Here is a 21,778-nt window from a genome sequence, read left to right on the forward strand (position 1 = left end):
TCACCCAGTGAACAAAAACGTGTGCAGAATCCCATTCATGCCTGCGGCCGCTGAGATTCCGTACACTCCGCCCTCTTTCGGTTTGTGCGCATGCGCTTTTCAATTCTCCACAACTCCCTCCGTTTCCGGACGCTAGGATCGAGCGCACAGCTGCCGCCGAATTTAAAGAGACATACATCATTTGTTTAAATAATACGACCATTGGAAAAAAAATTACATACATTGTTTCTGGTTCTCCTCGCGGAGATCGATGGGGGCCCGTTATTGATCCGCACGCTTGACGGTGTAGTTTTAGTAGGGATTGAGAGGTCCGAACACACTTGCGGGCTTGAGCTGGAAGTCTATACTGGAGTAACTGGGTGGCCGTCCGTAAAGTAGACTGGACTTGTGGGGGGAAGAGAGCTGGGTGGCCCCCCGATCCGAACTGATTTTTGCACGCCAGAACAACCTGCAAACACGGAGGGACGGTAAATCATCGTGGCTTCGGTGGCTGTTGGTGGGGAAGGAAACGCACCATGGCGAAAATTCAGGCTCGCAGCAGCACTGCGAAGCAAATCAACCAGATCCAAGACAAGGCCTATGTGGTTCAGAAGCAAGTCCAGCAGCAGCACTTTCAGAAACTAAAGGTAAGAAGCATTGCAGCAAGTGCATGTGTTTCCTTCTCTCACACAACGCATTGTGTATTAGGAAGTGCTGTGCTGTTCATATGCATATGGGGCATATCAAAGCATTCACACTGAGTGTGTGCAAATGGATTTGAAAACCTCACGCACTTATTTACATCATTTCAAGCCGCAAAAGTCGATTTATTGTCGCTTAACGCGTCGATTCCTGTTTAAAGCAATGCTAGTTTACCAGTCAAACCTGATCAAAGTGTATCTACTGGATTAAAGTCTAATGTTTTTCCCTTACGCGGTCGTGTTTTCACCGCTGCTCTTTGTTAAAACCAAAACCAATGGATATTAATTACGGCTCCGCCAAAAATCACACTTTACACTCCGTTTGTTTAAGATTAAACCGGTTTGTTTGATATAACTGACGTAGATAAGAGAAAGAAAGGGGGTTTTGCCCAGCTAACAGCTGCTTTTGTCATAAATGTGTCCTTTTTTGTTTTAACCCGACCTTTGAAAGAAATGAAAAGTGTATGTTAAGCACACCTAAAGCGTTTCTCTGTTAAAAAGCAGGTTGAAAGGCATTTTGTTTGTTTTTGTTGTGAAATCGTAGCGGGGTTGTTGTGTGTTGTGACTAGCACTAGTGCTAACGCAGCAAAGCTAAAAGAGTCAGTGAGCCTTTATTTTCCTCACTGAATGTTAATAAAACCACAAAGAGAATATAAACCGTCTGTTTTTCTTCCATACCGCTTGATCTGGGGCAGTTTTCTGCTGCGCAGAGGTTGGATATGACATTGTAACTGCTCTTTTTTTATCTTGAAGGTTTATTTAGGCGTGCGTTTTTTTTCTCGTAGGGTTTTTGTTCTTGTGAACACTGAGGAAAAATCGAAGAACTTGCCTTTTGTATGTGTGTAGTGGTTTAGATTTCACCGTGATTTTTATTTCTCTTGCATAATTCAAAGAATGCAGGCAATGTGTTACTTTAATATTAGAAGCAAATGCAAAGTCATTCAATGTGATGTGGCTCCACATTCAATAGAAATGAACTTGATGCCCCATATCCGTCCTTTCACGAGCCAAAAAAATAACACAATACCACCATGGTGGTTTGAACGTGTACCACAGCATTCTTCGAAGTACCTTACATAGTACTATGGCGGTACTATGCTGTAGTTATTTGTATCATATGGTAATAGTACCACGGTAGTGCAGTTTGCGTCTGTGCTCTAGCTATGGTTTTACCATTGTACTTCTCAAAAAGTAGGGTGGCTTCAGGTTGACTGGGACACTTTTTGTCATTGAAATGACTTGGAAACTGGTGTAAATGCATGTTATTACCTATACTGTACCATGGTACCACCGCAGTACTTTTCAGTAAGCATTCTGTCACTGTATACATGCTTATTGTGTTCTATATATAATTTTGGTTAATAAGATTTGTTCATTTTGCAGGTGGAGGATGCCTTATCTTACTTGGACCAAGTCAAAATACGGTTCGGAAATGATCCGGGAATATACAATAAGTTTCTGGACATCATGAAAGAGTTTAAATCTCAGAGGTATGTAGGTGTCTGTGCACTTTAAATGTGCTCCAATGCACAAAAAGCACTGAGTGATTGTATTTCCAACATCTCCATCCACAGCATTGACACACCAGGAGTTATCAACAGAGTTTCCCAGCTCTTCCATGGGCATCCTGACCTTGTCCTGGGATTTAATGCCTTTTTACCACCTGGCTATCGGATTGAAATTCCCAAGAATGGAATGGCATTTCTTCAGTCCCCGTTGTCCTCGCAGGTAGGATTTGTGGTGCTTCAGTTTACTACTTGTTTGTCTGTGTTTCGTTCTTCATTTTCGGTTTCAGTTCGTCAAACACGAAAAGGTCATCACAACAGCATTCACAACTAATTTTACTTGTGCGACCTTTTTAAATAAAGCAAGATATTTAGAAGAAAACAATTTTGGGTAGATCTTTATATTTAGCTATCGGCAGTTGTGAAGTGAGTGTTGCATATTAGAATAGAACTAGAACTTTGCTAAAACAATGCTGTTCATCAGCTTTTTTGCATTTCCAATAGCCCACATGGACTTTCTGGCAGAAGACAAAAGAAGAGGCGGAGCAAGTAATTTAATTTTAATGAGCGATTGCAAAGACAAATACTTTTTTATTTGGAATAATGCGCACTGATGAACCGGCCACAATAAGACAGGAATGTGTATTAAGAGAGTAAACGGGGTTGATATTGATTTCATGTTGACTTTGGCCCCATCCCAAATGGGCCCCTCGCTGGCTTCCTTCTAGTTCACACTTTGGTGACGTCGTGCCACATAGACTGTTACGGAGTAGTCCAATGACATTAGCTTTGTGTTTTAGAATAAATGGACATTTATTTCATAAAAAGGTGTAAGGGCTTTAATATTGCTTGCATGTCATTTTGATTGTCATAATCAACATTTATAGTTGTAATAACACAATAATAATACTAATAACAATAATAATAATAATAATAAATTTAATACAGTTAGTTCAGTTTGCTGACGAATTGTTCATACCTTCAAGCATACCAGTTCTGACCGTTTTATACCATGTTTTCTCGAATGCAACAGACAGCTTATTTCTTTCTTTCTAAATAAAATAAATGCTTTTATTCAGCAAGCGTGCATTGAATTGATCAAAACAGACTGTGAAGGCGTTTATTTTGAAGACATTCATTTATTGCTGTTCTTTCATCAACTTTCTATTCATCAAAGAATCCTGAAATTAGAGTTTACCCAAATAAAGCAAAACCATTTTCAACATTTATAATAAGAAATTTTCTTGAACACCAAATAAGTATATCAGAAAGATTTCTGAAGAAACGTGTTAGTCTGAAGACTGGAGTAATAATGGCTGCTGGAAATTCTGTTTTGCTATCACAGGAATAAATTTCATTTGAAATATATTCAAATAGAAAATAGTTATTTTAATTTGTAATATTATTTTAGAATATTACTGTATTTTTGCAGACTTGTTAAGCGGACTTGTGCATTAAAAATAATATATTACAGAACTTAAAAATTTAAACAATAGTGTAAATGTCATCAAAACCACAATCATAAATTTATTTTGTTATAAAATATCTCCATCAAATAAATGCACGCTTGTTGAGCTTTAGTTTCAGAACATCTTACCAACTGGTAGTGTTTGTTTTTTGTGAAAGTTATGCATTCCACTTCTCTTTTTGTAATAAACCTGTGTGGCGATGTTGGCTTTCTTGGTATATTAAGGTAAGACTGTTTTTTGGTTTCTTTTCCCTCAGGTCTCTCCAGGATCAGGAGGATCAGGAGGTTCAGGAGGATCAGGAGGACCAGGAGGTTCAGGAGGATCAGGAGGACCAGGAGGACCAGGAGGAAGGAGCACGGGCAGCTCTGTGGTCAGTGCCTCTTCTTCAGCGGTGGCCGAGCCAGGGCCGGCTCCTAATGAGGCCGTGACCTCTCCAGAGAGCATTGCTTCATCGTCTGGACCTCCTGAACAATCAAGCCGGTTGTCACTTCCTCTGCCTAGTCGAGAGAGCCAATCACAGCCGGCCACCACGTCGGTGTCCCCTCCCACATCCGAGCCCAGCCCTGTGGAGTTTGACAGTGCCATCAGCTACGTAAATAAGATCAAAAACCGATTTTTGGACAACCCAGAAACTTACCGCGCCTTTCTGGAAATTCTACATACATACCAGGTGAGAGAAATAGTAAAATCGCATTTTTATTTAGTTTCTACTCTAGGTTTGACCCTACCTTGCAACCTTTAGTATTACCAGCCCAGATAGTAATCAGTTGGCTACTACCAATATAACAGAGCAAGACTTTTGGCTGTCGACATAAAGCCTGATCCACTATGCAGCATGTTCTGGTCAAGAACTGCTAATTAAGAAGGAAAGGTACATCTCGCTAGCATGAAAAGCTGCTAACCAATTCTTTTGTTATTATCATCCATTCAGGTCAGCAAAAATATATGTAGCCTTTGTGATCTAAGTTTGTGTCGTGCTAAACGTATTAAAGTAGAAGTTTACTTCCTGATCAAAAATTTACAGATAATTTACTCACCCCCTTGTCATCTAAGACGTTCATGTCGTAAAGAAGTTGTTTCTTGAGGAAAACATTTCAGGATTTCTCACCACATAGTGCACTTCAGTGGTTTGAACTTCCAAAATGCTGTTTAAATGCAGCTTTAAAGGGCTCTAAATAGAAGGGTCTTATGTAGCGAAACGATCAGTTGTTTTCTAAAAAAATAAAGTACAATTTATATGCGTTTTAACCTCAAATGCTCGTCTTGTCTAGCTCTGTTTGTACTCTGTGTATTCCGGTTCATTACGGTTAGGGTAGGTCGCAAAACTCCCGTCTCATTTTCTCATCCAACTTCAAAACCGTCCTGCATCACTGTTTTTTTGTGTTTTGTTTGTGTGAAGGGTTCTGTCTTTGCACATTCACTTTGTAAACACTGGGTCGGTACTTCTGCAGTAATGTAGGATGATTTTGAAGTTGGGGAAGAAAGTGACATTGTAATTTTTCGACATACCCTGTATTGACCTGGGTTACATAGACTATGCATGCACATCGCAGAGCTAGACAAGACGAGCATTTGAGGTTAGAAAGCATATAAAATAACCGATCGTTTCACTTTGTTTCCCTTATTCCTTGGCTGGGATCATTTAGAGCCCTTTAAAGCCATTATACATTTCTGCTTATGGATCTCTTGCGTTTCAGCAAGCCAATCAGATTGGAGCTCGTGATTTTTAGCAGGTGGCTACCTTTTTCATGCATCGGTGGGGAGGCTGAGACTAGGCTACTACCTACTGGCACTAAAGGAAATAGGCTCATGGACTGTTTTCCTACCCATCCTGTAAACTTATCGATGTTCATTGATTTGTGCGTCCTGTGTCCATCTGCAGAAGGAGCAGCTGGAGGTGAAGGAGAGCAGAGGGCGTAGCACTGGAGGAATGACCGAAGATGAGGTTTTCTCTAAAGTGGCAAGCCTTTTCAAAGGTCAAGAGGATCTGCTTGCGGAGTTTGGCCAGTTTTTGCCTGATGCAAAGAGATCTCTGGTTAGAAAACTATCTTTGTCTATTTTTTTTTTAAATATTATTGTTTTGCCCTTGTATTGATTTGCATGGAGAGCAAACATTTTCAGCTGTAAAATAAATATCAGCCAGCACAACTTTCAAAATTGGTAATAGTTACAAATGAATGTTTCTTGAGCACCAAATCAGCATATTAGAATGATTTTTAAAATCGTGACAGTGAAAATTGGCGTAATGGCTGCTAAAAATGTTTTGCCATCATAGGCATTAATCACATTACAATTACAAAATATATTAAAAAAAGAAAACAGTTGTTTTAAATTGTAATAATAGTTTACAAAAAAAAAAAAAAAAATATATATATATATATATATATATATATATATATATTTATATTTATTTATTTATTTATTTATTTATTTATTTTTTAAATTAATTAATTTATTTATTTATTTTTTTGGATAAAATAAATGCAGCTTGTGCCTAAGAGACTTCTTTCTAAATCATTTAAAAAATTCTTGCTGACCCCAAACTTTTGAAAAGTAGAGTGAATTTTTTTTTTGTCTTTGATTCCAGTTTACTGGAGGTTCTTTGCCTGGCAAAGACAATCTGAAGAAAGCAGAGGACGAGGAAATGAATAAACAGAGCAAGAAGAGACCTAGACCCATGTTATTGCCCCACATGACCCCACTTCTCAAGGTCCGAGTTCACTCATGCCACAGCAAGTCCCATATGCCTTATTGCCTCTGTATCCTAAAGACCTGGAAAGTTGAGAGATCTCCCAGTTTATGCGGGTTACTTGTGCTTAAACAATCTTTTTTTTTTTGTATCCACATAGAAAAAAATGAAATATTCCTGTTCCAAGGACCCATCTTTTGCCTCTGTCGGAAAGCATGGAGTTTTGCGGGAATTCACGTTCTTTGACAAGGTACATTTCGTTGACCAAATTGCTCTGAAATGAAAGTGGTAGCATGTCAGCCATTGCCATAGGATTTATTACGTAGTCACAACCATTGAACAGTTTTGTTTATTTTTTTAGGTTCGCCGTCTGCTCAAGAGTCAGGAGGTGTACGAGAATTTCTTACGCTGCATAGCTCTGTTCAATCAGGAAGTGGTTTCAGGGGCCGAACTCCTGCAGCTTGTGACTCCATTCTTGGGGTAAGAAAGATTTAAATAGGGCATGTTTATTTAATCCTGTTTGTTTTCATATGGTGCATTTCGCAGCCCTTTCATGTCAGTCATGAGTCATATGCCACTGGTGCCTCATTTTGTAGGAAGTTTCCAGAACTGTACACCCAGTTTAAGTCATTTTTGGGTGATAAAGAGCTGTCTCATGCCATCACGGGCCTCTCTGACCGCTACATGGAGGGTGGAGGCAGAGAAGTGGATTACGCCTCCTGTAAACGCCTGGGTTCCAGCTACAGAGCGCTTCCCAAGACCTACCAGCAGCCCAAATGCAGTGGCCGAACTGCTATATGTAAAGAGGTACTGTGTTCTCATCAGATATAGTTGAAATTGTGATTTTATGTAAGGTATGTAATGTTTGTACTATTATTAATGTCATATATAATTATTACATCTATATGTGACCCTGAACCACAAAACCAGTCATAAGGGTCAATTTTTTGAAATTGAGATTTCTACATCATCTGAAAGTAAGCTTTCCATTCATGTATGGTTTGTTAGGATAAAATTTGGCTGAGATACAATTATTTAAAAATCTGGAATCTGAGGGTGCAAAAAAATCAAAATATTGAGAATCACTTTTAGTTCTTAGCAATGCATATTACTAATCAAAAATTAAGCTTGATATATTTACTGTAGGGAATTTACAAAATATCTTAAAGGAACATGATCTTTACTTAATATCCTAATGATTTTTGGCATCAATAATTTTGACACATATAATTGTTTTTGCCTATTGCTACAAATATACCTGTGCTACTTAAGACTGATTTTCTGGTCCAGGGTCACATATATTCTATGTATATATTAAAAATATTACTTCAGTATTTGTATTTATAGTTGATAGTATCTAATTAGTGTGTGTGTGCGTGTGTTTGTTTTTTTTACTGCTTTAATACATATTTCACCTCACCATTATGCTAATATAAGATAAAATTATGCAAATCTAATGTTACAAAAACACCAGCCATGCGGCCATCAGGTCTTTAGAGGAGAGGCGTTAATGATGACACAAATCCTGGGTTGGTCCCGATCCACAGATAATGATACAAATCCGCAGAAGCCCAAATCTCCATGAATCATTTGGAAAATGGGGTGTTTCAGCCCCCACACTGCTCTCTTTTTTTTTCAGCTCAGTTTGAATGGAAGCACGTATCTCAAATAGCTCTTTTTGCAGGATGCCTGGAGAACCAGGAGGTGTTGCCGCTGAACGCTTGTTTGTAAACAGTAATTTTATATGTAGAGGATAAGCTAGATATTCATGGCAAATCTGAAGTGGCTTGTGTGCAAGGCATCTTTAAAAAGAGCAACCTGCTGCTTCAGGGGCGCCTTTAGTCATGAGGTCAGAAACTTGATGGTCATACATGCAGTTTAACCTCAATGTTTTGTTGTAGGTGCTGAATGACACCTGGGTCTCATTCCCCTCCTGGTCAGAAGACTCCACTTTTGTGAGTTCCAAGAAAACACCATATGAAGAGCAACTTCATCGCTGTGAGGATGAGAGATTTGAGGTAATACAGTCTTTTTGAGAAATATCAGGAGATTTAGGTTTCAACTCTAGTTTGAAACTCAGCTGAGGTTGATATTGATTTATTTTTTTTGCTTTGTAGCTGGATGTTGTGCTTGAGACTAATTTGGCAACGATAAGAGTTTTGGAAAGCGTGCAGAAGAAGTTATCCCGCCTTTCGCCGGAGGACCAAGAGCGCTTTCGATTGGACGACTGTCTGGGTGGAACTTCTGAGGTCATCCAGCGGCGTGCAATCTATCGTATCTATGGTGACAAAGCTCCAGAAATCATTGAGGGGTTGAAGAGAAGTCCAGCCACTGCAGTTCCTGTCGTACTCAAAAGGTTAACAAAAGCCTTATTTTTCTTTTCTCAGAGTTTCAGGGAATCTCGAGTTTCATTTTACAGCAAAAATAATAGAAATGGTTTATGGGTCGACAACCTATTTATTCTGGAAAAAAATAATTGAGATTTACAAGTTGGGTATACAGAGTTAATCAAACTAGCACAATTAAAGGGATAGTTCACCCAAAAATGAAAATTCTGTAATTAATTATGACTCTTGTCATTCCAAACCCGTAAAACTTTCGTTCATCTTTGGAACACAAATAAGTTATTTTTGATGAAATCCAAGAGCTTTCTGACCCTGCATAGACAACAATGAAATCGACATGTTCAAGGCCCAGAAAAGTAGCAAAGACATCAATAAAGTAGTGCATGCGACAACACTGGTTCAACCTTAATTTTATGAAGTTATGAGAATACTTTTTGTGTGCAAAGAAAACAAGAATAACAAGTTTCTTCTCTTCCATGTCAGTGTTTGACGCATGCGTGTGGTTTGCATTCTGATGTCTGTCTCTCTTAGTTCTTCGTCTGTATATTCTGGTTCATATAAGTAAGGCTGGGCACAAAAATTGCAAGTCATCCTCTCTGTCGAAAGACTGCACACTGTTTTATGTACATCTGCTGCCTTTTCTGCTTGTAAACAAAGCACAGCGCATAGAGGGAGCAGTCGTGGCCTAATGGTTAGAGAGTTGGGCTTGTAACCCAAAGGTTGCCGTTTTGATTCCCACACCGGCAGGAATTGAAGGTGGGGATTATGAATGAGCAGCGCTCTTTCCACCTTCAGTACCATGACTGAGGTGCCCTTGAGCAAGGCACTGAACCCCCTAACTGCTCCTTGGGCACTGGAGTGTGTTCACAGTGTGTGTTAAATAAAAAAATAAATAAATAGAGACAGAGCGACAGATGTCATAATCTGAAAGCACGCCCACCAGGGGAAACAACATGTCATTACTCTGGAAATGTAATCGACGACAGGAGGCATTCATTATTTTTAACCATGTCAAAGAATTATTTTCATCACCCTATGTAAACCTGAGAGGAGGAGATATATTGAGAAACTAAATTGTATTGGTCTGTCTCAGTGCCCCTTTTGCCTACCTCCCTTTTATTGGAGAAATGATCCAACTGAATGGCCCAACTTGAAACTACCAACTTGACCCTGACATCAACAACTATTTGTGTTCTTAATTGTGTTTTTTTGAGTCGACAGCTTATAAAAACATAGTTTTTTAAGCTTGCTTACTGTGCATCTTGTCACACAGCAGCTTTTAGGCATTGTTCTGTTTTTTTGTTATAAGTCAGAAATGACAAGGAAGCAGCTTCTCGCAATACAAGTCAATAGAGAGGGATATCATGGCTATTTTAAGGATGTCCTTACTACCTTTCTAGGTCTTAAATGTGATAGTTGCATTGCTGTCTGTGCAGGGTTAGAAGGCTCTTGGATTTCATCAGAAATATCTTAATTTGTGTTCTGAAGATGAATACAGGTTTGTAACGACGTGAATGAGTAATTAATGACTGAATGTTCATTTTAGGAGAACTAACCCTTTGATCAAAAATGAAAACGCTAGATGTAATTTTAACACTATCCATTATTTTGCAGTCATTTGTGTTTATAAAGTTTTAAGAGTTCTTCAGTATAGCAGAAATTACATTTTGATTGAAAAATAAATGGATTTTTCTGCCGTAGATTGAAAGCTAAAGAGGAGGAGTGGAGGGAGGCCCAGCAGGGCTTCAACAAAATCTGGAGAGAGCAATATGAGAAGGCGTATCTAAAATCACTGGACCACCAGGGTGTCAACTTTAAACAGAACGACATGAAGGCTCTTCGATCCAAAAGTCTTCTTAATGAAATAGAGAGCATCTATGATGAGGTGAGTTTAGCTGATCTTCTGTTTCTTAAAGGAGTAGTTCGCTTCCAGAACAAACATGTACAGATAATGGATTCACCCCCTTGTCATCCAAGATGTTTGTGTCTTTCTTTCTTCAGTTGTAATGAAATTGTTTTTTGAAGAAAACATTTCAGGATTTCTCTCCATATAGTGGACTTCAATGGTGCCCCCGAGTTTCATAATGAAATTGAAAATGGAATGATCTCAGCTGAAGAAGGGATTCAGCGGAACAATCGGTTATTTTCTAAAAAAATGTTACAATTTATATGGTTTTTAACCTCAAATGCTTGTTTTGTCTAGCTCTACGTGAACTCTGTGTATTCCAATTCATGACCGTTAGGGAATGTTAAAAAAACTTCCATCTCATTTTCTCCTCCAATCTTAAAATTGTCTACATTGCTGTTTTATTTTTTTATTTTATTTTTTATTTTTTAATGACGTTTGACCTCTTCTGCATGTTCACATTGTAAACACTGGGTTGGTATTTCTGCAGCAATGTAGGATGATTTTGAAGTTGAAGGAGAAAATGAATTGGGAGTTTTTCAACATACCCTATCATGAACTGGAATGCACAGAGATCACACAGAGCTAGACAAGACGAGCGTTTAAGGTTAAAAAGTATATAAATTGTAATTTTTTTTTTTTTTTTTTTTTAACTGCATTTAAAACTGCATTTTGGAAGTTCAAATTTGCAGGCACCATAGAAGTCCATTATATGGAGAGAAATCCTGAAATGTTTTCCTCAAAAAACATAATTTCTTTACGACTAAAGACAGAAAGACATGAAGATGTTGGATGACAAGGGGGTGAGTACATTATCTGTAAATTTTTGTTCTGGAAGTTACCTTCTCCTTTAAGGCTTAACGACTCATTCTTAGGGTCTAGAAAGGAGTTTTTCAGTAACTATAAGCTGTCCCTCATTTTGAGCCATTTGAGTTGTAATTGCATACACTATTGTTTTGACAGCAGGAGTAATAATTTAGGCCTGTGTCATTTTCAAGATTGTTAATAATAACATGGACTTGAGTAAATGCAGTCACAATGGAGGTTCATAAAGGACTAAAATTGTGGACGACTGTTTCAGTGAACATTCTACTCATTAATTCAGTCACACTGACATTTGATTTAAAAGAATCAAAAGCTTAAATCAGTGCATCTATAACAGCATTTAAGTTGCAATGTTATTATTCAGTAAAATAGTCTTATCAAGCTTTGTTTTGCACCTTGTTTCTCTTCCCACAATGTAAAAAAGACAGCAGGCATTTCAGTCACCCAATTTAATGAACATTTCATGAATTTTTCCACTCTACTGCATATCAAATCTCTTTTTTGACTCTCCAAATCCTCTTTCACTTCTTTCTACTCTATTTTCAGAGGGTGATTTTACAATGTTAAAATCAGTATATATATATTTTTTTTTTCACTTTCGATCCCTATTAGCATCCCTAACTTTGAGAATGTTTCTTAGGGAATGCAATAAACCAGATACTTAGCATTTCATAGCATTTGGAATTATAAGTTTATTTGTATAATCAGTAACACAGTCTTCTGGATGGGTTGAACTGAGACAAGTACAGTCTCATGTAACAGCAGTTTCAGTTAAGAACAGCACACAGAATCTTTGTCTTAAAAAACATATGCATTAACAAAAAGAACTCATCATATTTTCTTCATTGTCACCATTTTTGAATTCTGCAATCCTGCACAGTAAGTACAGAGTACTGTGAAATATCATCTCGGATCGCTTGCTAAAAGTGTCTCATGTGTCATGCAGATAACAACTTGTTACTAGCACTTTTTTTTCCCCTTCACAGCGGCAGGAGCAGAGCACAGAAGAGGGCGGCGTGGGCCAGCAAGGTCGTGACGGCTCGGGCACAGGTTCGACCAGCGAACCCCACATGATTTTCACTTACGAAGACAAACAGATCCTGGAGGACGCCGCCTCCCTCATCATCTACCATGTCAAGCGACAGCCCACCATCCACAAGGACGACAAGGACCACATCAAGCGTATCATCCAGCACTTCGTCCCCGACCTCTTTTTCGCTCGTCGTGGAGAGCTTAGTGAAACGGAGGAATTCACGGATGAGGAAGCCGAGGGTGAGGACGGCGCCGCCACAGGAGGCGGAGTCTCAACGACAGGCGGCCAACAACAGCTGAACGGCGATTCCAGACGAAGACGATGCACTTCACCTCAGAGCATGGACACCTCTACGCCTGCCCATGGCATGAATCCAGAAGGGGAGGCGGTGGATCTGCGCGACCCGGAGGCTGAGCACCAGAAGGAGCTGGATGGAGTCTACAACCTGTTCTTCGTCAATAATAACTGGTACTTCTTCCTGCGGCTGCACCAGACTCTGTGCTCACGGCTGCTGAGGGTTTACAGGCAGGCCGAGAGACAGTTACTGGAGCACAGGGCGGAGCAGAATCGTGAACGGCTGCTCATGGGAGAGGGGCGCAGAGAAAAGGCCAACGACTTGGCCATGGAGCTGCGTCTAAAACAGCCCAGTGAGTAGATTTCCTGAAGGACGCACATGTGCACTTCCACCTACACAAGTTTTGCGTTGGATACACCACTCACATTTGCTTTGGGATGGGCATAGTTGACCCAAAAATGAAAGTTCTGTCATTAATTACTCACCCTCATGTCGTTCCAAATCTGTAAGACCTTTGTTCATCTTCGGAATGCAAAGTGACGTCAGTGGTTCAACTGTTATTTTTTTTTTAAGCTATGAGAATACTTTTTGTGCACAAATAAGACCAGATGTGACCCTGGACCACAAAACCAGTCATGAGTCGCATGGATATATTTGTAGCAATAGCCAACAATATGTTGTATGGATCAAAATTATAGATTTTTCTTTTATGCCAAAAATCATTAGGATATTAAGTAAAGCTCATGTTCCATGAAAATGTTTTGTAAATTTCCTGCTGTACATATATCAAAACTTAATTTTTGGTTAGTAATATGCATTGCTGAGAATTTAATTTGGATAACTTTAAAGGCGATTTTCCTCAATATTCTGATTTTTTTTTTTTTTTTTTTTTTTTTTTTGCACCCATGCAGATTCCAGATTTTCAAATCTCGGCCAAATATTGGCCTAACAAACCATACGTCAATCGAAAGCTTTTTTATTCTATTTTCAGGTGATGTATAAAGCTCAGTTTAAAAAAAAAAAACTGACTGGTTTTGTGGCTCAGGGTCACAAATAATGACTTTATTCAACAGTTCCTCTCTTCAGCGTCAGTTTCCGCCACCATTCACAAGAGAACTACGACACATGCGTGTGATCCTGCTGATGCAGGAAACAGCGTTCTGACATAGAACTCACATGTGCTGCGGCTTGTTTTCAAGCGGAGGAATGCACAAAAAGCACAAAAAGTGTTCTCGTAGCTTTATAGAATTACAGTTGAACCACTGATGTCACATGATGTGGACTATTTCAATGATGTCCTTACTACCTTTGTGGGCCTTAAACGTGGTAGTTGTGTTGCTGTCTATGCAGGATCAAAAAGCTCTCGGATTTTATCAAAAACATCATAATTTGTGTTCCAAAAATTAACAAAGGTCTTACGGGTTTTAAACAACATGAGGGTAAGTAATTAATGACAGAATTTTTATTTTTGGGTGAACTATTCATTTAAAAGTCTAGTTTTTGAACTAAATTAGCATCCTTGCACAATTTTTTACAAGTTATGTCTGTTGTATCAGGTGAAGTAGAGTTAGAGGAATATTACCCAGCGTTCTTAGACATGGTACGCAGTCTACTGGATGGAAACCTGGAGTCCACGCAGTACGAGGACACCCTGAGAGAGATGTTCACCATCCACGCTTACATCGGATTTACCATTGACAAGCTCATACAGAACATCGTAAGACAGGTTTGTAGAACAGTTTGATTTCACAGAGCTAAGATTCTTCTATACTTTTAAAGGGGCCATCAATTTTACAATTTCTCAACACGTTGACCTTTTGCAAATGGCTGGTTTTGCTCTTTGAAGTCTTGGAAGACTCTATGTAAATATCCTCAGTTCTGATTCACTGATTATCTTAATTGAATAGTTAACGAATATTAAATAGCTGTTTATATGTAAGCTGGCGTGCATATTTATTAAATTAAAGTCTTGCAGTCTTTGCTGTTTGATAATCACACTAAGCCATAATATAATTTTGGATTTATTTCAAGGCATATTATGGTGTCATAAGCGTGAAAATTCCCAAGTAAAAAAATTTTTGCAGTTTCTGTTTCTTAAATGGTCAGAGTGAACTGACTGCAAAGGGAGCCTTTATGCTGTGAATGTTATAGTTAATTCATATTTCAAAAGGGCTAGTAAAATCCTGTTTTTTGCTTCGTTAACTTCAGTATGAATCTCTGTATTTCTCACAAATACAACAAAAGAGCCTTTGGTGTGGTTGTTAAAATGCTATTCTTTCTGATTGACTCCAACAGCTTCAGCACTTGGTCAGTGATGAGGTGTGTCTGCAAGTCACTGAGCTGTACCTGGCTGAGAGGAAGAGGGGCGCCGCAGGTGGCAATCTCTCGTCCCAGTGTGTCCGTGCCGCTTGGGAGGCCAGCTACCAATGGAAGGCAGAGAGAGTCATGGCTGAGGAAAACTGCTTCAAGGTGCTTGACCTAATGCTTTCCATATATATGAATAAAATTTACACTACCAATCAAAAGTTTTTGAACAGTAAGATTTTTTTATGTTTTCTTAAAGAAGTCTCCTCTGCTCACCAAGCCTGCATTTATTTGATCCAAAATACAACAGTAAAGCAGTAATATTTTTACTATTTAAAATAACTGCTTTCTATTTGAATATTTTTTTTTAAATGTAGTTTATTCCTGTGATCAAAGCTAAATTTACAGCATCATTACTCCAGTCTTCAGTGTCCTGTGATCTGTCAGAAATCATTCTAATATGCTGATTTGTTGTTCCAGAAATATTTATTAGGGGTTCAAGCACTGAAACCCTGTTGTAATTGTTAAAATGATCACAGATCAGCGTTCTCCACATAAAACTTATTGTGCACTTTTAGTAAAATGCCTATAACTCTTGAACAGAATGAGATATCTCTGAACACACTCAGAACACTTATGTAAGGGCTCAATCTGAGGTCACTAGAAAAAGAAAAAAAGCAGAGCTATTATAAGAGGGGAAAAACATAGAAATGGCTATAACTGCGCAATCATTTGTCACATCAACATGGAATTCAGTGTTCACTGTCTTAGTCCGAAGTGCCACGAGTGTCTACAAGCACATCTGCTTATCTCAGAAAACATGGCCACCATTGGCCGACAAATTTTGAGCACCTGTTAGATAGGGTTAAAAGAGGCCAATCAGAAATATACTCACTGGGCTTGTTCGACTCATGGCTTCAACTCCTCATTCCAGACAACTTTGCCTCTAGAACCACTGCTGTCAGTCAAATAATTTGTTAAATGATTAAAAACATGTAAACTAGTCATAGGTTTTTCGCTCAGTCAAACCCACTGCAGTACAATTTCTGGACTCCCTAGGCCAATAATTATAAAAAAAAAAAAAGTTGAAATTTACTCTTTGGGAAGTAATAACAGGGTTGTTTAGAAAAGGGGCCTGTCCACATTTACCCAAAAACCTGTAAAGCCTAAAGGAAAACTAAATTTCACAAAAACTGCTGAGCACATGTGACAGGTGATTCTAAACAAGCATGCAAAGTTTTAAAGGGATCAGAGAGTCATAAATGTAAAAAAAAAAATCATATTTCTACGGTAGGGTGACCAGATGTGCCACCTCCCCATGGACACATTCAGCACAGGATTTCTAAATTGTCTAAAAGTGTTGGTTGTTTTCGCTGTGTCAATCGATCATTGTATGACATCATCATCAAAAGTGATGATAAAGACATTTATAATGTTACAAAAGATTTCTATTTCGAATAAATAAGGTTCTTTTGAACTTTCTATTAATCAAAGAAACCTGAAAAAATTCTACTTGGCTGTTTTCAACATGATGATAATAATACAAGTTTTTTTTGAGCTGCAAATCAGAATGTTAGAATTATTTCTGAATGTTCATGTGACTGGAGTAATGAAATTCAGCTTTGAAACCACAGGAATAAATTACATTTTAAAAATATATTCAAATAGAAAACGGATATTTTAAATGGTAAAAATATTTAAGAATTTTGCTGTACTTTGGATCAAATAAATGCAGGCTTGGTGAGCAGAAGACACTTTAAAAAATATTTAAAATCTTACTGTTCAAAAACTTGACTGGTAGTGTTTGTGGAAATCTAATTTCAGATGTGATGATGACCTCCTCAGTTGCATTAGTGCTATGAATGGTCATGCTTGTTTTGTAATTACCTTGTTTAGTTTGTAATTTCTTGTTTCTCTTGTCAGGTCATGTTCATTCAAAACAAAGGTCAGGTGACCTTAACAATTGAGTTGCTGGACACGGAGGAGGCCCAGGGTGATGACCCACTGGATGTTCAGGTACCTCCACACGAAGTTTCTGTACTTCTGAAACATGAGTTGTTTTTTCATAGAAAAGTCTCAAATGTAATCTGCTTAGGAGTGTAATCCTGTTGTCTAGTTTGTTAATGTTTGTTATGTGTTGTTTCAGAACCTGTCTAATTATATGGAGCAGTATATAGGAACTGAGTCTGTATGTTCTCAGACAGAAGGATACTACTTCAAGCCTGTGTTTCTACCCAGGTAAAAACCATGTTTACACTTGTTTAACCTTCTCTATTTATGCCTTCTTTGTTGCCAGAAGGTTACATTTTTAAAATGTGTATGAATTTTATTTTGGGGCAGTTGTGGTCTAATGGTTTGAGAGCTGGACTTATAACTCGAAGGTTGTGGGTTGGAGTCTTAGTACCTGCAGGAAATGTGGGTGGGGGTGGGGGGGTCAATAAATAGCGCTCTCTTCTACCCTCATTATCCACAACTGAGGTGCTCTTGAGCAAGGCACGTAACCCCTAGTTGTTCCCCAGTTGATGCTGATTGTCTCTGTATAAACTTTTTTTGTAAAAGAAGATTAAAAATGGCTTTGTGCAAATTTATTAAATGCTGAATTATGCCTAGATTGACATTTGTTCCGCACCTCTGTGTGTCTTACCTTTAGAAATCTGAGACATTTCCGTGGCTGGCAGCTTAAGCAGGTGGAAGCCATGCGCTGCCGGAGAGAGTGGCATCGGAAGATGGGCGTGGAGACAGCCGGGAACCTGGACTGCCGTTTTAAACTTAACACGCACAAAATGGTGTTTGTGATGAACTCCGAAGACTACATGTACCGCCGAGGGGCCCTGGTAAAGGCTCGGAGGGTATGTTGAGAAAATGTTATTACAATACAGCAACAACTTTTCTATAGTCAGTAGACATTTTTGTTCTATTATTTCAGCTGTTAAAGGGATAGTTCACCCATTAATTACTTCATGTCATTCCAAACTCATAAGACCTTCGTTCACCTTCAGAACACAAATTAAGATATTTTTGATGAAATCCGAGAGCTTTCTGACCCTGCATTAGACAGCAACGCAACTGAAACATTCAAAGTCAGTTTTCGATGTCGTTCATGAGAGTACAACAACACTGCATGTGGTGCTGCTGACAAAGGAGCTGGCGTTCAGAATGATCATCTGTATTTTCTGGTTTAAGTAAGTAACGCTGGGCAAATTATTGCAAGTCATCCTCTGTTGAAATCTTCAGACATGTTTATGAAGACTGTTTTATGTACAGCGTGCATCTTCCTCTGCTTGTAAACGAGGTGCGGTGCTTCCGGGTTCTATGTCAGAATGACGGCTCCTGCGTCAGAAGCACCACACGCACTCTTGTGAGCGTGCATCGAAGACTGACACTGAAAAGAAGAAACTGTTGATTAAAGTTGTTACTTTTATTTGTCTTTGCACACAAAACGTATTCCCGTAGATTCATAATATTACAGCTGTCACATGTACTATTTTAACCATGTCCTTACTACCTTTCTGGGTTTTTGAACATGGTAGTTGCATTACTGTCTAGGCAGAGTCAGAAAGCTCTTGGATTTCATCAAAAATATCTTAATTTGTATTCCCAAGATGAACAAAGATCTTACGCCTTTGAAACGACATGAGCATGAGAAATTAATGACAGAATTATTATTTTTGAGCGAACTATCCCTTTAAAATTGTGCTTTGTGAGTGCAGTCTCTATAAAATATTTTTTTTAAATACTTTCATAACTGGTAAATTCAAATCCTAAATTATGCTAATCATATACTTGTCCATGGTTAAGATCAAAAACGAAATAAACTTATTAACCTTTAAAAGAGAGGAGAAAATGCTTCCCATATCTTATGCTTCCCATATACACTACCATTCAAAAGTTTGGAAATATTCCCATTTAAAATAACTGTTTTTTTTTATTTTAATATTGTAAAATGTATTTAGGGCCCAGGCACCTATTGGAATTGCTCAGTTTCTTCTCCAAAATGAATCGCGTTTTTGAGGGCTTAAACATGCTCAAACACATGAAACTTTGTACACGCCAAAAGTGGTAAAAATGTACATCTGATATGTGTTTCAGAAGTGGGTGTGGCAAAATGGTTCAATAGCACCACCTATAAAATTTCAACGAAGTGCCCCTCAAGCTGTGTTTCACATACATGTATGAAATTTGGTAGACACATGTAACACGCCAATCTCACAAAAAGTCCCCCAGTGCGAAGTCTGAAACCAAACAGGAAGTCTGTTATTTTGAATTTCCGTTTTTGCCATTTTCAAGTGTTGTATTTAAACAAACTCCTCCTAGAGAGTTAAACAGTTCAGCACCAAATTTGGTCAGTGTAATCTAAAGCCCTTTGTGACTTTAATTAGTTGAAGGCCGCGTCCGTGGCAGGCTAACAAACTTCAGTGTTTCACCATGAAACAGGAAGTTGTTATAATTCAGGCATACAATGTCTGGTCTGCACCAAAATTCACATGTTTGAGGCCTGTCCTGAACACATGCACATATTCAGTTATAGTCATAATACCACCTGCTGGCAACAGGAAGTGACATGTTTTACACTGTAACAAACTCCTCCCAGAGATTTAATGACAACAACATTATGTTTGGTCAGTCTAATCTAAAGGCCTTGGCGATGTTAAATTGCAAAGATCTTGAGTTTTCGCTAAAGGGTGTGTCCGTGGCGCCCTGACAAAATTTCATGTTTCGCTATGAAAAAAGCGAATCTGCAGCGATCTGCCCCAAACTTCCTTCGCTCAATGAGAGTCCTGGTCTGAAGGCAACAGGAAATGGCTTGTTTTACACTAACTTCAACATGCAGTTTTAATCTGCGTCAAAAATTCATGTTTAGTAAGAGTCCTGGCCTGAACACATCTACATGCCAATATCCAGTTATAATCATAGCACCACCAGATGGCAGCAGGAAGTTTGATGTATATAAATGACTTTGACATATTCCTCCCATATTTACCACTTTAAATGCGTATTGCACACCATTCGTTGTTTCCTAAAGTCACCAGGTGACGGTGAGCCCGGGTGTGAGGGCCCTTTCAACGCTGCTCACAGCGTCATTACTCCAGTCTTCAGTGTCACATGATCCTTCAGAAATCATTCCAATATGCTAATTTGCTGGTCATTTATTATCAAGGTTGAAAATGGTTGTACTGCTTTGTAATTTTGTGGCTATATTTTTAAGTATTATTTGATTGATAGAAAAAGAACTGCATTTATTTGAAATAATAATCATGTCTTTACTGTCACTTTTGATCAATTTATTAGATTCTTCCCAAATAAAAGTAAAAAAAAAAAAAAAAAAAACCTTACTGACCCCAAACAGCAGTGTATTTATTAATTTTGTCTTGGCCCTTCCTCTAGTCCCAGCACAGAGTAGCACGGGCTCAGCACGAGCGTTTTGAGCAGTGGCACCGGGGTTGGTTGAGCGAGCACGTGTCTTCCTCTGCCGAGCGCGGCGTGCAGGACTGGCTCATGGGAGAAGAGGATGAGGACATGATCCCCTGCAAGACCACCTGCGTGTCCGTGCAGGTCAAAGGCTTACATGTCAACAGGTACCAGGTGCACTACAACAGCAAGGCCCCCGCCTCACCGTAACAACCTCAAGCCTTGGGATGGATTTTTGTGATCTCTTTCTCTCTCTCTGTTTTCTCTCTGTCTCTTTCTCGCTCACTCTTTCAAATGGCCGAGCGTAAACGTGCTTGGCTGAAACACAGCGAACAGACAGGAGTGGTTTGAGGACAGACAGCTGCTCAAAGGAGGGAATGCCTCATTGAAAAGCATCACATCTCGACACTAGACCATCATGATCGATGCAGTTACCAGACGCTTCAGAAATGTGAATGTCATTTTTTTTTTTTTTTTTTTTTTTTTTTTTTTTTTTTTTAAAGAAAGTCCATTGTAGTTTTTAGCTCCTGAAACCAGAGTTTTGTTTTGTTTATACTGAAGTATTGAGAGACTAGGTTTAAAGTATGTCTACAACATCTGTATGTCTTTTTGTACAGTAAAGTCGACTCAAGAGCTCGAGCAATTGCATATATACAGCAGAAAGGTTATTCTGTGTGCATTTTCTTGGCTATGAATGATGACTTGGGAAAATTATGTTTTTCTGGCACGCACTGGCATCTTATCCGTAACGTCCTTGTTTTAGTTCTCTGTTTTGTGTTCTTTGTTTTCATCGTCTCTTATAAACTGAACAGAGGATCGCCAGTGTCGCCCGTCAATCACTGCTCATGATTTATAGTCAATTTTGTTAAACATCCAGATCATGTATCATATCGATCTCGCCAAATCCTTGCTTTTGTTTGGTGTAATTTTTACATATTAAAACTGAAAAATGACAAAATATCAGTGTTTTGAAAAAAGAATGTATAACATTTATCCTGTATCAGTTATCACAAAATAAACAACCTAGTTGTGCAGTTCTTAAAGACCGGGTCATGATTCTTGCCGAGTTCTCACTTTTTCATCAGAAGATTGTACATTTGGAAAAGCAACATTATCCAATCCTGTGGTTTATTCAATGTCACTATTTAATATGAATCTATCTGTGGATACCATGGTGGGAAACCCAGCTTTCTTTTAATGCATTTTTGGACAGGCAGAAGATTTTCTGTGAAATATTATTCAAAGAACTGTCTGGGTCATTTTTCACCCCACTGTGACATTTATTTATGACATGTCAGCACATTTCTTTAAGAGTAAA

The 21,778-nt window shown here is 38.6% G+C and overlaps 1 protein-coding gene across 1 annotated transcript; it reads left to right on the plus strand.

Annotated features, from left to right (window-relative positions):
• The first annotated feature begins 64 nt into the window (after positions 1-64).
• Positions 65-20,950, plus strand: sin3b (SIN3 transcription regulator family member B). Its single transcript, XM_051116726.1, has 19 exons — positions 65-626; positions 2,064-2,170; positions 2,255-2,408; positions 3,911-4,324; positions 5,537-5,689; positions 6,242-6,364; positions 6,504-6,593; positions 6,705-6,823; positions 6,940-7,150; positions 8,245-8,361; positions 8,461-8,699; positions 10,390-10,573; positions 12,406-13,099; positions 14,304-14,473; positions 15,043-15,216; positions 16,975-17,067; positions 17,198-17,289; positions 17,702-17,900; positions 20,437-20,950. The coding sequence occupies exons 1-19, from the start codon at positions 516-518 to the stop codon at positions 20,668-20,670; spliced, it is 3,678 nt and encodes a 1,225-aa protein (XP_050972683.1). The 5' UTR covers positions 65-515; the 3' UTR covers positions 20,671-20,950.
• The last annotated feature ends 828 nt before the right edge of the window (positions 20,951-21,778 follow it).

The sequence above is a fragment of the Labeo rohita genome, chromosome 8 (assembly GCF_022985175.1).
Source record: "Labeo rohita strain BAU-BD-2019 chromosome 8, IGBB_LRoh.1.0, whole genome shotgun sequence".
In the NCBI taxonomy this organism is placed as follows: Eukaryota; Metazoa; Chordata; class Actinopteri; order Cypriniformes; family Cyprinidae; genus Labeo; species Labeo rohita.